The following is an 18,600-nucleotide window of genomic DNA, read 5'->3' as shown; positions in this document are numbered from 1 at the left end:
ATACTGTATGTGACATTATTTATCATATAAGTTTATCGTGAAGACATTATTTATCATATAAGTTGTATAAATCAAGAAATTCATCATTCATTATCCAAATACAAAATATTATTGTACATATAACGGTATAAACCATGATTATTGTTTTATATCATTAATAACGATTTGCGTCAACAATAACACATACTCTCTCATAATTACCTATAGGAATATAAAAAAAAGTAGCAATTTCGTCAACCATGAAAATTTTATCCTATTCCAATTTTATTGATCTGTCTGTCTCAAATTGTGACGGAGTTGATTCCCCTTCAAGAGACCAGCAATACGACAATCATGATAAGGAATATACGAAGTTGGCAGATTAAAAGACATAATGTTGTTTTATATCGATTACGTTGTTGCGAAAATTAAACAAAACGTATTGATTAGTCGCAGTTGTGATAACGAATCGCACAAGTCTTTTTTGTTGCACCTGAAAACGTTTTCTGTTTTCAGTTTATCACAAGAGAGATTATTTTTCTTACTATATTTCATACAGAATTAATATTCTCTTCATATTATAGTACAATCACTAATATTTCTATGCATTGAAACGATTACATGTAAAATATCGTAATATTACAATGTTGTTATACCTTGTATATAATTCTCTTAACGATTATACAAATTAATTCTCGATCATTATCGATACCACATCCATACGTACTCTTCGACATGAATCCATTATAGACAAAGTCATAGGAAATAACATGACACGCAAAGTCTGTTGCATATAATTCCTTAATTGTTAGTTCCAATATAAAAAAAAAAAAAAAATAATTAACGCTATTTACAACACGTGAGAAGGTTGCATTTTATCAAAATTCAAAAAAAAGAAAATCATCACAATATTTTTAAAGGGACCAATGAAAATTGATCAACTAATCGCTTGTACACACAAATAATTTTCTAAAAATCATTCTTCTCAAATCCATAAAAATTAAGAAACGATAAGAAAATACTATTGACTACTACTTCAACGTATATTAGTCAAAGAAAAAAAAAACAATTTTCAATAATGGTCTACAGAGAAATAATTTTGAAATCCTCATCATCATCGGATATTCTTGTTATTATCAATTCGAGACGTCAATAAAAAAATCGTGGAGGAAAATAAGAAGTTTCCTCGCGCTTGTTAACTTTGTACGAAAAAACAAAATTACCGATAGAATTACCAAAATTAACGCACGACGAAGAAGATTGACTTAATACAAAGGATAATGAATAGTCTCATACACGTTTCCAAATAAGCGCTTATATGTTGAAGTTTTTCTTAGATGTTTTAAAAAAATATAATCGAAAAGAATACGTATGTGTAAGTGTGCACGTGTGCGGGTGCATAGAACAGAAAAACAAAAAGGGAAAGAAAGAAAGATAGAGTAACGATCTTGTTTAATAGTACGTAGAATGTTTTTCGGCCAATGGTACAATTAACGTTTCTGTATACAAAACGCCTTCTGTATAAAGTACGTGATATTTAATATATATATCCATAAGTACATATTTTTCTCTGAGTCATAGAAATCTGTCGTTACGTTAATAACAGAGTTCAATATTGTAGAAGAGAAGAGACAGGTATACTCTCAAGACGACATCGGGCTTATATGCAAAAAAAGAAGATCACTTACAAACGTGCTCAGAATAAGAGAGAGCTCACTTCAAGAAACAAGAACAAAACAAAGAATCAGAATGGAAGTCTTTTTTTGCGACAAATACATAACAGATTCTCTTTTCTTTCTTTTTCTATGAATAAAGAGAGAAATAGAGAGAAAAAGAGAAAAAGAGAGAGAGAGAGAAAGAGAGAGAGAGAGAGAGAGAGAGAAACAGAGAGAGAGAGAGAGAAACAGAGAGAGAGAGAGAGAGAGAGAGAGAGAGAGAGAGAGATCTGTTTTTTTTAGAGAAAATTACTTTGAGAGGAAGAAGATAAGAAAGAAGAAGAAGAAATAAAAAGAGAGAATCGTGCTAAAAGTCATCTCCCACGACGTTTTCGCGCATTACCGTTCAAGGCCGCAATGGAGGTGAAACGGTACATGCAAATGCGCGCCTCTCACTTTGTATCCTGTATACGTGTAATTACGTGTACGTGTATATTAACACGTTCGCGAAGATTTTATTAGATTGAAGTCGTGTATAGAAACTCACGTATGCTTCACAAAACTAAACAAGTTTTCAAAATCTATAGATATTATCAATTAGCATCCCTATATTCTTTTGTAAAAAATATTCGACGTAATTGTATAATCGATACGAAATGTAAATATCGAAATTTACATGGATTTCAATCTGGATAACACATGGAGGATAAAATAACTACAGTTTTCTTCTCCCCAAGCGCCAAGCGATTCTTTGTTGTTGATACTTATAGCGTCTTATCCTCGGAAGTATTAAACACGAGTACGTGATTGTCTAATTCGCACGTTAGAGAGACGTCAAGATTTTGAGTGATAATAATCGTTATTTCTAATGAAAATAAGACGTTAAAGCGAAAACAAGCTTATCGATATCTGTTTGTAAGAAAGAAAGAAGATCCAGCAAAATGCGATGCCGAATACTTGTTGAAAACATTGAATTTTAAATATTTCGCAACGTTTGCATTTCTTACGATGGTACGCGTGACATGTGGGTGTTTAATAAGATGAGACAAGAAAAAAAAATCGAGATTTGTGATATATCTTTTTTTCTCTTTCTTTTTTCACCGAATTCCACTCGCAATTGTTTTCGATCTTGATGTATATTGCCAGTGTCGATTTTCGATTTTATCAGCCAAGAAAAGATGATTAAAGCGAGCAAGCAGGTATAAACACTTTATCAGACGGATATCATCATGTTTGATCGTCAGCGAAAATTTCGAGGTACGCGTTATTATCTCGATAATTTTTTCCTAAAATAGCAATAATCTTTGAAAATATCATGTTTGGAGTTATTTAAAATCGATAACTTATGTCTAAAAATAATTATTATTACTTAATTACTCTCGTCACATTTCCAAAAGCATATTCCTTTTTTCTTTTCTCTTATTGTTTTATTAACGTATTTCTCTTAAATTATATTACGCAATCATCGTAAGTATCTGAAAAATATAATGAAATATCTAAAAAAAATATAATAGTTTTTGACTACGGGTTTCTTAATCGCGTTTCATTTATTTAATTCAGTTTATCCACATTATTTCTATACAAAAAGAAAAATACACAAAAGTAAAAAAAACCCTTTGTTAATAAGGTATCATTTCCAGGTGTGTATTAAATAATAGTCACAGTCGAAACAATCGAATATATATTTAAAGCAATAATTAATCCATAACTAATCCTATATCGAACAGTGATAAAAAGAATTTGAAAGACGTACGTCGATGTATTCAAGAAACCATGAATTAATCATTAAAATATCCAAGAAACTCCGATTAACATACCATTCAATTTGATTATACTGGATTCAGTTATTTTATGAATTAGTGTGTAATTAGTCGCATTATACTGTTAATTTTTTTCCATCTAGTTTAAATTACATCTTTGAAGCGATCCAATAGCGTAGCAAGACACACCTTTCGATACGTCAAAATGCATGAATATCCAAAAGAAAAAAGTTAAATATGTATTTATACATTTCCAAATTCTTAATGTAATATATGCTGAAATTTGATATCGTTATAATCTTTCTTGATCCTTTTTAAAAAGATTTATTATTCCATTATTACGTACGTATATAGGTTAACTATAAATGCAATATTATACGAAAGGTCTAGCTTGAATAGTCTTGAAAAGAATAATGTCTAAATCTCTAGTGTGACGATGAAATCATTAATACATTGATTGCTAACAACGAGATAACTCGTTTGCGTTATTGCCTAGGACACCAACTACGAATTATCTCGTAGTTTATTATACTAGTTTAAATTAAATTGGCTTTTTACACCGGAATCCTCAAAAGTACTATGGCAGTCAACATGTTAATATGCATGGTACAAATTCTTAATAAAATTCTTCATAATACTGTGATAAAGACCAATCGAATATAAATCAATGTTCCGGTTTTGAAACGTCGTCATTTCTGTTCGACCAAATCGAATTACATGATTTACAATCGTTCTTATAGGAATGAGTTTTAAGAATGTTTTACTAGATGTAGTAAAAAAATATTTAATTAGATTAATATGACGTAAAAATAATTGCTGGTAATGGAAGTGAATCTTTAAATCATATTTCATCATGCAAGATTTATTGCATCATTATATATATTGACTAATACCGATAAGCTTAAGTTCATCGATGTTTTGATGACGACGTCATATTAATTATAATAGGAGAATCTGATTCATTAATTGATTGAGTTATGTTTTCGATTAACCCGTTATTTTATTCGAGAATTTTTCGTTAAATGAAATTTCTCTATAAAAATTTTTAAAGATAACAAGTATCAACTAATGTGTGTACACGAATCTGGAAAAAAAGAAAAGCCGGAAGTAATAAATATTTTACAACCTTTCCATTGTATGAACTACGATATAAATAATATTATTTGTCAGTAGAAATTCCACCACAATAAAAGTCACAAAACACGCTGGCTTCGTCTGACTTTAGCTATTAATGACTAATAAGCTATTTATCTGTGTGACGTCGTTGCGGTTTATTGGAAGTTTTAATGCGATTCGTCGAATGTACATTAAATCTTTAAAAACCCGGCTATGATTGCAAAAAATGTAAGTATCTACGATTCAATTTTTGTTAACGTATATAACACACAATATCAAAGCAATAAAATTAATTTTGATTTATCTTATAATTTTTTTTCCTTCGAAAAATTCATAATGTTCTGATTAACTGTAGTATAGATTTTCTTATTTCATAGAAATAGACTTCCGTATGGAACTTTCTTACTCGCAAGATACGTGACGACAACGATTGAACGAAAATAAAAAGAAGAATAAAACATCACAACTCGTTCTTCTTTTCATCTCTGTCTCTCTTACGTACGAAGGTCACCCGGTTTTAAATATGGAATTACTGATCCGTATAGATGACGTCGTTTCAAATATATCACGATAGTAGTCGTTCTCTTCCTGTATCTGCTTACTAACATAGTTTACAGAAAACTATCGATTCTTAAATGATCATGATTACATAATTTGTCAGAAACAACATTTTTTGCTTTTTTACTGCTTATCGATACAATCTAATTAAAGTCTTTTTCGAACACTTCAAATATCCATTCTTTTATGATAATTCGTATACGAAAAAATAAAATTGGAAGAACAGTGAAACATCTAATCGATCTGCTTATATTTGTATGTACTCGGTACGAAGAAAATTCGTGATTTTTCCTCGTTGAATCTATCTAATTGAAGCTATTTTCGACGATGGTAAAGCAATCGCATACGCATGGTCGATTATCTACACACCTCTGTGCCCATTGTAATTCTAATTAGTCATCCGACGAGTTAGGAATATCAATGTTATTCAAGACATCACGTTTCGCACGGAAGATTCATATTTCCTTGAAGACAATTACATATATATATATATACATATATACATTTGATCGAAAATGTATTTTTTTCGTTCATTAATCAATTGAGATGATAAGTATTTAAAAATGCCTCAATATACATTAACGTGAGTCGATTGAAGAGGGTGAATGACATCGTGTATTTTAACAGGTTCATAGTTCCTAAAGAGAAGAAAAGAGAAAACGACTGGTTTTCATGCAAGTATTATTTCGCAGATGGATTATCACAGTGCAAATAGCACGTTGGCAAATACGTATGATGTATGTACGTATATAGTCGATCTCGGTTGTTTCTTTATATTGTTGGTATACATACTCGAATTTTCCTCAGGGTCATCTACCATGTAATTTGGAATGTTTCCTTTTATTTCGTATTTAACATCTTTTCATAATTAAGAATAACGCGTATTAGCCTTTGAATCATGTAAAAATTTTTCTAAATGCGTAAAGACAAGTGGAAAAATTCTGTGAAATGGAAGCGTTTATTAAAACAATTTTTTTTGTCGAGGCAATTAACGTACGTCGACTTTACGAAGTGGTTTCTTATCTATTACTATCTTTTACGTATTGTCACTTGTATATTACCATGGGTGAGTGGCGCTCGATAGCTATAGCTTACAATCATATTCATAAATGATCAATAATTGCATCGATTGAAATTAATCATATCTTTTAATATGACAAATATACTCGAATTAAACATTGGAACGATATTTCTTTTTTAATTTTAATTTTTTCTTTACAATCTGAAAAACTTCGAGTTCAATTTAAATTGATTATAATACATCGTATGAAACGTCGTAAAATATGGCGGAGGCGAGCTAACACGTAAAATATCAATATCTCCCTAATTATGTAGATTAGAGGGAAAGACACAGGTCAATTCTTAGCAAGTTGTGACATCATTTGAAATATCGTAATATTCATATTATCTAATAAACGATATAAATTCGTACACGTATGAAGTATACGAAAAAAATACATATTGGTTGTAATAATTGAATTAAGTAAATAATAATTTGGCAGATAATTTTTGTATATAAATTTTTAAAACGTATTGTGTATAAAAATATTTTACTACGTACTAATATTTTAGATGCAGGGATTCGAATAACATATTGTTCCTGCTTCTTAGATCACTTAACTTAATTTTACTTAATCTACAAATAATTATAAATTTTTAAATATATACTATATATATATGGACAGTGTATTCATATATCATATTCTGAATTTGATCAGAACATGATTTTAATTTATAAAAAACTAATTTACGATCCTCTAGATCACAAACAATTACTCACAATACTTTAACATATCAAAGAAGAACAATATTAAATGAATAATGTTTCTAAAAAATTTATTAATATAATAGTCTCACGTGAAACATAGAAACAAATGTATAGGATATTAAATCACTTTCATAAGTTATTACATTCTTTAAAGATTGAATTCTGTTGAAATCATAAACAACGACGATAATGAATTTATTCTTTTCGGAAATTAGTAATTATATATTTATTTCTAAACATTTTTTAATAGAAAATTGAGAACAAAGTATAGCTCATAATTATAAGGATATGCAAGTGTAATTAACATACCTGTAATTAAACTATTTTATATGTAAAAAGTTATGTAATTTTATCAATTATTATCTTATTTTTTAAAACACCACACAGTTTATTTACTAATATTGTATTTTCCACAATAATAGATTATGTCATTTAAAAGATACAATAGAAGCAACTTTAGTTTTCAATTAAATGTTATTGACTTTATAATTAACATCTTAACATTATACACTGTACATATGTACAAAGAATTTTTGCATAGTTTTGAAGTAGTCGAAGTTTTACTCATTTGTCTTTCACGCTTCTAAAGCAATTGCTTCTTGCATTTTTTCCTTTACGCGTTCTGTTGGTATAAAAAGAATCAAATATATATATGTATATATTGGTTTAGTATAAATATTCAATGTTCTATATGTTAACAAAAGTAACAAAATACCTTTCCTCCTTTCTGGTAAGTTTGTCGGTACTTCTGGCAATGTTATTTCATCTGGTATTTCTGGTGCAGCTTCTTTTATTTCTGCACTCAATAGAACATCCAATTCTGCCTCTACTTCTGCTTCATCTTCTTGCGTAAGTTCACCAGATAATATTTCATCCAATTCTCTTTGTTTTTCAATGCCTTCCCTTGTTTCATCCATAACCTTCTCGATTTCATCAATAGAAAAAATGTCATGCAACTTCTTCAAAGCAGCATTTCCTTCTTTTAGGCCATCAACAATTTTAATTTCTATTTGGGCAAATTCTATATCATGTACCATAATTTCTAGATTTTCTAGCTGACCATCGATCTTTGACAGAATTTGCTCTTGGAATTTTTTTTTACGCAGCAATAATAAAGCCCGGCTATAATAATTTCAAATATGATAATGCAATAAATTCTGAATAAACATTATTATTAAGATTGAAACACTTACTCTTTCTGTCCATTTTGTATAAGTTTTTTAGCTAGAAGTCGTTCCTTCTCAAGAGTTTGTTCGATTCGACGTTGATATTGTTTGATTTTGTCTCTAGTTTGTTTCAATTGCTATAAAACATCATAAGCATAACAACATTTCCAATGAAAGGAAAAGGTTAGATTAATCTGACAGGTGATGCCTACCAAGATAGCCTTGTCTTGTTCGGTAATGCGACTCTGTGGTTTCTTCTTAGTGAAAAATATGCCCATCTCGTCGTTCTTCTTTTTTAATTTTCTAAATAAAATCAACATGTAATATGTATAATAAAATCGTGCCCCTATCATTCATTACCTTCAATAATCACAAGAATGCATTCCATTGACATTACACGAAGAAACCTACGCGGTGCCATTTTAGTTAATCGAGATTCGAGATATCAACTTGAAGTTGCTTCAATGGCGCTAAATACGAACATGGTTATATTAGAAATGAAAGAGTATATTATTCGTGAATTATACACTAATATTATACTATCTTTTTATATAAATTATACTTTATATAATTATTTGGAGAAATAAAAAATCAAAATGAATGAAATGCAAAAATGTAAATATAAAATATTATTCTATTATGTCTACTATAGAAAGGGAAAAAATAAACAGACACGATAAATTGAATTGAACAATGTCCATTATATTATATATTTTATTCCCACATACACACGGCACGTTGTGAACCTTCTCTTATATATTAATATTATCATAGTAATAATAATAATGATGATGGTGATGATGATGATAATAATGACAATAATAATAGCAATAATAATAATGATGATGAAAGTGATGATGATTTAATAATAATAATTATGATAATAACAATAACAATAATAATAATAATTTTAATGATGATGATGATGATGATGATGATGATGATGATGACGATTATGAAGATGAAGATGATGACGATGATGACGGTGATGACGATGATGACGGTGATGATGATGATGATCATGATGATGATGATCATGATGATGATATTAAGTAAACAATAATGAACATAATCTTGCGAATTCATGAGATATATTTATATTTATGTATATACACGTATATATGCGTATATGTAATATATATATACATGCGTATACATATTTATAATAAATCATATAGTAATAATCATCGTAGTATAATATATATTTATATGTACAGAGGGGTACAATATTGTTATTCTTTATTAGAGTTTAATATTTATAATCGCAATATTATATTTATTTTTATCTGTATACATACACAATTAATTAGATTATCAGCCCTCGCTCTCGCCACACCGCGGCGCGCAAATCTTACTTTTTTTTTGTTTGTTTGCTTTTTGTCTCTACATACTCGTTTTCGTATTATAATCTCAGAGCCATTAATGGCGTTTTCTATCGCAGCGCTCTAGTATTTTGCGAAAAAAAGAGCTGCGTCTTCCTTTGTTCGAGAAAGGCGTCGTCGAATTCATTCGAAATTTCTCGAAAGGATCGACTATACATTTCTCCCGAACGCACGATCTTAATATTCTCTACTGCGATCGTTCTCCTTTTTATCTTACAAAACATTCATTATAGTCTGGCCGCTTTTGGATAGAGAGCCGCGCGTCGCCTAAGCCGCGTAATGCATTTCAATTATTCATTCTCGATTTCCTCAAATACATCGATTTACATGAAAAGATCAATAAGATCATATTCTTTTACCGACGAGCGCGCGCACGATTCTCTTTCTTTCATTATCGCAAGAAATGCAGGAGCGCGCGACTCTTTCGCCAGCAGCAAACCTTTCATAAATATTCTGTACAACATTATAATTATTATAAATCGTCATATATCTTATATATCCTTATCGTTATATCATTATTATCGATAGTGTAAAATTGAAACTTTTACGTACTTACGTAGATTAGATTACCGTCTGCTCGCTTGTTCGCTTACAGGCGTTTATAATTATTTACCATTTTTTTTTGTTCCTTTAAATCGATACATAATCGTATAATTTAGTATGTCACTATACGTATTGTAATTGTTTACGATTAGTAAGAATATGTAAAATTGGTATTTCATCTTATTTCTTGGCTTGCTTGTTTAATTCAATAAATCTCGTTAAGCATCCACATAATTGTTTAATATACATGGAATTAAAAGTGGCTTATTTATTGCTTGTTATATTGCAAGTTTCCTCATTGCAAGCTGTGTCATAACGCCGAGTTTTCATTCGCTTTTGCCTCGAACATTTTCGCCTTATATTTTCTTTTCTTATCTTCTCTATTCTTAGCTTTTTTTTACCTTTATCTTGCGAGCCATCGTAGAAAATATCAAAAATTTGTTTCCCACCTTTTTACCATCTATTGTCGATCCACTAAAAACGTAGCCCTCGTCTTCTTCCCTCTTAATTGTCGATGTGAATGACGAGATTAAGAGTCCCGGAATCCATAGCGTAGTTTGTATACAAAATGTTCGGCCACTTTGATATTAATATTGGTGTTCTGAAATTACATTTTTCAAAAAGGGCAAAAGACCTAACGAAAATCTAACAGAACTCGTAACGTTACCAAACCCATTGCGTTAACATGTTTCCTCGAATAGGTCTGTATAAAGTATAATTATAATACTGCTCTTTTTCATTGATTTTGCAAATTATAAAAAAATCTTCATTTGTCGTTACGTAGCTCTGTCTAATAGATTAACATCATCTTATTATCATATTTATTTTTAACGCTTGACCATTTGTATTGCGCGTGGGCGATAATAACTTCTCGTGTTTGCTATGCGGAATCAGAATAACTTGAAGCTTTGCTCGTGTGTAATATGTCAATGTGTTTGTGCCATGTTCGTCCGCGCTCTCTTCAATCTGGTAACAGCACAAATAATTAAACTTTAATAAATATCTATTATATGTATAGATGTATGGTGCAATATTTCCACAGATAATGTAGATACGAAGCCAAGTTTGAAACGATGTTGAGATATTTGAGCTTTTATTAATTAACGATATTTTTTACTTATCAGGCATGTTTCGGAACTTCTACTTCTATTCTCTGTTTTTTCTTATAATGGTAAGAAAACTTTAACGGCAAAAATTTTATAAAATTAATTAAAATGTTCCTCTAATGAGTCTGCGACGAAATATGATGACCCTAGTACCTATAAACTTAAATTAGACAAGATAAAAATCTCGAAGAGTATCATTACATCGGTGAAATTGATAATCTTTTTTTCTTATTTCGCTTTTCTATAACATGATAATCATAAATCTTTACAAAATAACGCGGCGTTTGTTTTCTTTAAACACATCAAAATAAATTTAGCCATAAGAACAAAAAATAATTTTCATCTGCAATCGAAGAACTTAATTAATTCCATATGTACAAAATATAATTTTAATGGAATAGGAGATTAAAAATAATGCATTCTGTATTTTTCCTTATCTTACTTTTTCTACTTTCCTTTTTCTTTTTTTTCCATCTATTGCCTAAAAAGAAATTTCGTATCTTTCTTATCTTAGGAGATAGTGCATGCTATCGATTAAAATATGAACGCCCTGTTCTTTCCAGAAACAATAAGGTATAACATAAAAAATCATGTAGAATCATGTTTCACATGCTTTCGTTAACAATAACTATCTACTCGTCAAGCCAACGTTTTATCGTCGACATACTGCTAAAATGTTAAACAATTTTTACATCTCATAGATTCTTTCTGATATGTTAATTTAAAAACAAATGAGAAACAAATATATATCTTATCTCGGTTAGAACCGAGAAAAATTATTCGTTAAGTGACGTTGCGCGAACAGTCTTTGTTAACATAACAATGCTCTCATACACTGTAATTTTATTAGAGCCAGGTTTTGTAGTATGATCTTAATACCTAATTCAAAATTCGAGAAAAACTCGTACTATTGCGTATCGAACATATACATATATGTATATGTATTATACACACATACACATATGTACAAGTTTGCATTCAAAATTCAACTTTTTGCAAATCAAATTCACCCTTTTTCAGATCATATTCACCCTTTTGCAAATCAAATTTAACTTTTTGCAAATCAAATTCATCCCTTTTGCAAATCAAGTTTTTCTACAAAATTATTTTCTTAAGCTTTTATAATAAAAATAAAGTCAAATGTAAATTTAGTGGGAAGAAATTCAAAATTTTATTGTATGTAGATAACATACATAATTTAGTTAAACTTTGAAAATTTCTTACAATATTAATTGACAACCGTTAAACAACAATTGAATTTGGTTTGGATGCGTTGCAATATTTACAGTGCTAGAAATAATTTATTATAATTAATTATGAACTCAACACTACATCTTTGTCTTGTGCAGCAAAAATCGGAGCAATTTCATTTTTTACTAATTGGACAGTCTCTAGAGTCAGTTCTTAGCTATATCAATATTTAATTTGTTTGGAATTCTTACGATTTACAAGAAAGAGTAATCTCCTGTAAATTTGTTATTTGAGATCGAAACAAAATATAAATTCATGTAGATTTTCACTAGATTATTGATTTTTCAATAGATAATTTTGGTATAAAATTTTAGTTTTGAGTGCATTTTTAAAAATATTTTTTCATTACTTTTTATTTCAGAAATTGAAAGACGATAATCTGGAAGAATTTTGTAGAAAAACTAGATTTTTAAAAGGATGAATTTAATTTGTAAAAGATTAAATTTAGTTTGTAAACGTGTGACTTTGATTTGCAAAGAACTGAATTTTGAACGCAAAACTTGTATAAAAATTATTTTACATACCATTTAGACAATTTTATAAAAAGAAATTACAATACAAAATACTTTTTACGATATTCGATTAGACCTGTTTTTAAATCTCACGCAAAATTATATTCAAATTTGGGACGAGCGAAGGTACCCTTTTTTATTTTTTTGTTTTCTTCTTTAACGATACGATAAATAGTGATATTTCAGTTCGAATTATTATTTGACGAACACATTTATCTTGAAAAAGCACTAAAGAGCGAGGAGACGAAATCTTACACAATTATCAATAGAATCGTGTATTCCTTTGGTTTACGTGAACAAATAGTGAATAACATTTTCGTCGTAATCGTAACGCATTGGCTAAATATGTATAATTTTACTATTTTCTCTGTCTTTCTCTTTTGTTCTTATTTTTTAAGTGTAGGGTACCGCGCGAAAAAAAATAATATAGATTTTTTTAACTTAATTTACAAATCGATTATTAAAATCACGCGTTTATCATCGGATATATTTTAGTCGACTTGCAATAACATACATACAGTTGTAAATAGTTTACATTCGTCGTAGAAAAGGATCAAAGTGCTAACATTAGCATGGGTCATTTAGAATAAGAAAATAATGTCATCAAAAGAATTATTTTAAAAAGACTTTTTGTATGGAATAAGCAACAAAATCCTCGATAGATAAATCTTTTGTCAAGACGTCTATATGTAGATGGTTATGAGTTTTACCGGTCAGAACTGTGACAATAAATCGATCCGATAAAAATAATTTCAAACGATAAATCAACAATTCGATCAAAATATGATGTAATTAGTAGCGTTACTGTACGACGGTTAGAAGAGAGTGTCGGAGCTTGTAATACGTTGCTCTCTATCTCTTTCTGTTTTTTGTTTTTATCTTTTTTCTATTACGCAGGAAGAATATTTAACAATTGCTGATTGCACATAAGTGCGCATCTGAACGCGTGCACTTGTAATTACACATTATTACATATGCATAATATGTATGTGTTTTATTTAAGTGATGTGCATATACTTATATATATAGTCTAGTTGTGTGTATGTGTGTGTGTGTGTATATATATATATATATATATATATATATATATATATGTATATATATATATTGTATATACATATCGTCTTGGGGTTATATTTTTAATATATCCTCATGTATGTCTTTTCCCCGCAAAGTCGAAAGGCTCTGTTGATTTATTATTAATTTAAATACAAGCTAATTTAGAGACAGATTTATCTTCCTTCACCGTAGGGTGTATCTCTCATGATTTGTACAATATAGTTCCTTGATAAATGAAGATCGAATATGTCACAGAGCCCGACGAATTCTTGGAGACGGCTTTCCATTTTTCGACAGAAACTTCTCAAGTGAACGAATATCCTTTTTTTTCTTCTTTTTTTGTTTTTTTTCTTTCTCAATTTAAGAAGAAAATAAAGTCATGGAAAAATGGTTATTTTAAGTGTAGACGAAGGTGAATTAACAATGATTACAGATGTTATAATCATAATAACAGAGATGATACAAATTAAAATAATAATAGTAATAATAGTAATGACAATAATAACAATACGTAATAATGATAGCGATAAACAATGAACTTGAAAATAATGTTAATACATACATAGAATAACATAATTCAACCGAAGGAAAAAAACAATAAAAAGGAAAGAAAGAAAAAAGCAATAGTCCCGGTAGGATTCGTTTCCTACGATTTTACAACCTTGCAACACGGCGAGTCGAGAATCGAAGGGACCAAGGTAGTTCCGACCGATCGACTACATTACAATGACTGGTAAACCGATCGATCGAATCGCAAATTCATTCAGTTTCTATGAACATCATCAGAGCAAGTCAAACGAATAATTTTAGGCTAGCCTCTCTGCGATTGTCCGAAAAAAAAGTTGCTTCGAAAATTGTCTATCTATCTACGGACCCTTTTTCTTTCTTCGAGTTTGTTTTTCAATCTTTTTTCTTCATTATATCATATTTTTCTCTCTCATATACACACTCTCATTTACATTCTTCTCTGTTTCTCATTTGCTTTCTCTCTCTCTCTCTCTCTCTCTCTCTCTCTCTCTCTCTCTCTCTCTCTCTCTCTCCCCTTCAATCCTTCAAACCCGTTATTAACATCGCAGATAAAAAGGATGGCTGCAACACGGATGAGTCGTAATCTCTTCTACACTGTCGCTGTCTCCGCACCCGTGTGCATCTATCAGCTTTTATTTGAGGAAACTGAAGAAAAAAATTAGGAAAGATGTGCGGCCGCTTCGTATCGCGACGTGATTTTTGCAGCTAAACTAGCGATTCTAAGGAAGTCTTCATGATCGAGGTACGGATGGTGTGCAGGATATGATCAAAGGAACGATCTGACGAATCGGTGAGACATGTTCTCACACCAATATGCTTGTGTATGTGTACGTTTCTCTATTTTTTATGTGTAACGAGTGAATTTAGGCATTTTCTTTCGCGCTTAACTTTCTAAGGTTTCTTACAAACATTTTTTTTTATCGTTTAATTGTCAGCGTATAATATCGTGCTTATCACGAAAGAGGGTCAAGCTTTGGGGACGAAATTTTTTTCTACTTTGCAATATCACTTCTCTTTCTTTTCTTCATCTTTCTCTTTTCTTTGGATTAGGCAAAGCGAAGATAATTATTATTATACTTAAATAACGTGGATAATATAAGTATTCCCTATAGAGTCTTCTTGTGTACTCAGATATAATATTAGTATCCTATATTTGCCATAAATAAGTAATATATTCGATTCTCGAATATCTATGTACTCTTATACCCTCCTTCGATAATGTAAATATTTTCAATGACACCTTTTCATTATTTAAATTATTACTCGATATTGCTTTTTTATTGTATAAAATGTATGAAGGAACGACCTTCGATGTGCAAACTTAACGAATATTTGTAAAGATAAGACAAACTATGCCGAATGTTGTATCTTTCACAAAACGTCTTATCATAAATTGTTATAAATCAATGTAAATTCGTAATAAAAATTAAATCAAGAAAAAATTCATATAATATCTAAAATATTAATAATATAAATTTAAAATAAAATAACAGGTACAAAAACTGTTACTATTTGAGTACCTTTTCAAATAATAGCTTATATTTTTAAACTGAAATCGATAGATTAGAATAATCTGTTTAAATAATCTTGTTAATCGCTCATTATCTCTCTTGTGACGCGCAGATGATTACGATAAGACGATATTTATTGATGTGCTTTTTAATTTTACGTATATCGTATGTCTCTGTGTCAATGTGTGTTCGTGAATGCTGCGTGCGCGTGCATTTATTTTTTATATCCCTTTTAAATATGCTATTCATTTGAAAAATTCTGACCTCGCGATATTACAGCACTTGGTCGTGGAATTGTAATGACACAATTAACTATTAATTAATTTATTAATTAACGCCTTTCCCGTATTTTCCTTTTGTGACACTTCTTTCTCTCTCTTTTTCTCTGTATCTCTCTCTCCCTCTCTCTCTCTCTCTCTCTCTCTCCCCCTCTCTCTCTCTCTCTCTCTCTCTGTCTGTCTGTCTATCTATCTATCTATTTATCTTTCTTGCCATACGTATTTATTTCTCGATGATAGTAATCCAATTATTTTGTTAACTATTTATATATACATGCACTTGTCTGTGTATAGGAATATACACAAACGTGTACATTAGCGTACGAGGAACGGCAGAGTCACAATCGACGTCGTCCGATTCTATTTTTTCCTGGGTACATTCATCGTTCCTCTTCTTCATTCGAATTACTCTCGTAGAAAAGGACTGGCAAAAATGATTATGATGCAGCCACATCCGGGTCGAACTCTCATCCCTGCCGCTCTCTTATATCTCCGTCATTTCATTATATTCTTCCTTTTCTCTTTTTCAATCGGTGGTAATTCAAAAATTACAGTACAATAATATTATTAGTTTTAAAACATCAATAATTATATATATACAAATGCATAAAACAATATCTCTCAATATCTTTGTTCATCTTTATAATTCTCTTATTTTCTCGCCTTATTCGTTTTTATATTTATATTTATATGTATATATATATATTTATTTATTTATTTATTTATTTATTTATTTATTTATTTATTTATTTATTTATATTTGTATACTCATAATATATTTCTTGCTTCTTTCTTCTTTATATAGTATGTTTATTTATATATGTATATATTTATATACTAAATGTAGATATATATATATATATATATGTATATAGTGTAATATTTCAATATTAATTTATTTATAAATATAAACCGCGTGGACTGCACTCACTTTATATATCTTCGACTTCTCTTTCGCTAAGCTTTTGTCTTCTGCCACAGACACTTTCGATCTCTCCCTCCGAAATTCGATTCGTCCGCTCCTTTTCTTTCGATTAATAATTGATCATAACCCTTTTTTTCAATATATATATATATATATATATATATATATATTATATATATATATGTATGTATATATATAATGTATATAATTTTCTTTTCTTCTCCATAATCGAAAATCGCAAAATGTCGAATTTGACCTCGCGGGCATTCTGATTTTTCTCACGCTCGAATATGTGCCTTCGAAGAGAATAAAAGTTTCAATTTTCTTGTTCTTTTCTAATTCTTTTTATAATTTTTGAAACAATATTGTTTATGTTTTCTGTTTTTCATAAGGGCAACTTGTCTAGTCTCATTTTCGTTATGATGTGTCTAATTCAACGAGTATCGAACCGAGAACAAATTATATGTTCTTGATCGATGCTTTCTAACGTGAAACTATCGCTTTGACTTATTGATAATTATCATTTACAGGTTTTCCATTGTTCATTTTATTTAATCATGGCCGGTTCGAGTCAGCTATCATTTCATTCATTATCCCATGATTATTGTTCTACACGCATATGTAAGAAATTTCATGTTCATGACTTGAGAATACAGTGTACCCGCGATATATTCGACTCGTCTTCTTTTTATTTTTTTTCCTTTATCTTCTTATTATTCGCATTCTTTCCTGTCCTTTGTGGTCATGTTGAAGTATTGCTAACGTTTGTAAGAATTGACTCGTTCCTTCCGTTTTTTGTCTTTTTTATTCTTTTTTTTTTGATTTTACTTCGCATTTCTCCTGTAGTAAGCGCGCACATCCGCGCACAAGAAAACAAAGTAGCCGCCGTTCGACACAAAATATGTCCTGATCTAAAAGCATCTGTTTTATTTTTTTACCCTGTGTTTTCGAATAATAATTAATTTGGGTTGATAATCGTCGCACGAATTAAATATCCTTCGTCATTTGCTCGACGATCGACGAAACAGCACACGCTCGATTTTTTCAGATGATCACTCTTTTCCAATAAATCCATATTGATGATAGACGTAAGAGCAGAGGTAGAAACGAAAGTAAAAGGAATTGCGATTACGGAGATCAATCGAAAGATTCAACGCATTCAACATATAAATTCATTCGATTTCCGAATTATCTGAAGTGAAAAGAATATCAAAGTTTGGTGTCTGATGATTTCCTCGCTTTTAAAGACTAGATATATAAATCACCTGTTTTAATTTTCTTTTCTTTTGCTTCATTCTCAAGTTTCTGTCTTTCCTTTGACATAATCTGCATTTTAAGCATTTACGGTTAATTGCGATGCTAATGATGATGTGCGTAGCCCTAGAAACGTAGTCACAGTTTCTCTCACATGTTCATCCTCATACTTACGGACGTACGATTTCATTATCTTTCATTCGTTTCACTCACACTCTCGCATCTTATACTTTGTTTTTTCTCAATCTC

The 18,600-nt window shown here is 29.9% G+C and overlaps 2 protein-coding genes across 3 annotated transcripts in view; both read right to left on the bottom strand.

The window, feature by feature from the left end:
* Positions 1 to 4,315: 4,315 nt before the first annotated feature.
* Positions 4,316 to 8,492, bottom strand: LOC124951767 (charged multivesicular body protein 6). 2 transcript variants are annotated; one of them, XM_047500643.1, is made up of 5 exons: positions 8,363 to 8,492; positions 8,215 to 8,305; positions 8,030 to 8,139; positions 7,552 to 7,958; positions 4,316 to 7,458 (listed from the first exon to the last, which is right to left on the bottom strand). In XM_047500643.1, exons 2-5 carry the CDS (start codon positions 8,278 to 8,280, stop codon positions 7,412 to 7,414), a joined length of 630 nt encoding a protein of 209 aa, XP_047356599.1. In that variant the 5' UTR covers positions 8,281 to 8,305; positions 8,363 to 8,492; the 3' UTR covers positions 4,316 to 7,411. The 2 variants fall into 2 exon arrangements, with proteins under 2 accessions (XP_047356599.1, XP_047356589.1); XM_047500633.1 differs by having other exon boundaries at positions 8,215 to 8,425.
* A 694-nt stretch (positions 8,493 to 9,186) lies between these two features.
* Positions 9,187 to 18,600, bottom strand: part of LOC124951706 (RNA-binding protein Musashi homolog Rbp6) — a 596,819-nt gene continuing 587,405 nt past the window's right edge. Inside the window, exon 16 of the mRNA XM_047500522.1 lies at positions 9,187 to 10,893. The gene's annotated coding sequence lies outside the window, so the exon portion shown is untranslated. The remainder of the gene's footprint in view (positions 10,894 to 18,600) is intronic.

This window comes from Vespa velutina, chromosome 1 (genome assembly GCF_912470025.1).
Source record: "Vespa velutina chromosome 1, iVesVel2.1, whole genome shotgun sequence".
Taxonomy (NCBI): domain Eukaryota; kingdom Metazoa; phylum Arthropoda; class Insecta; order Hymenoptera; family Vespidae; genus Vespa; species Vespa velutina.
The sequence above is the reverse complement of the archived record's forward strand: the minus strand, read 5'-3'. Positions and strand labels throughout refer to the sequence as shown.

Excerpts from the sequence above, each read along its gene's own strand:
- LOC124951767 (XM_047500633.1), bottom strand. The coding sequence starts at position 8,355 with ATGATAGGGGCACGATTTTATTATACATATTACATGTTGATTTTATTT. Across the intron at positions 8,140-8,214 it reads AACAAGACAAGGCTATCTTG|CAATTGAAACAAACTAGAGA; the intron begins GTAGGCATCACC and ends GATGTTTTATAG. Across the intron at positions 7,959-8,029 it reads ATACAAAATGGACAGAAAGA|CCGGGCTTTATTATTGCTGC; the intron begins GTAAGTGTTTCA and ends AAATTATTATAG.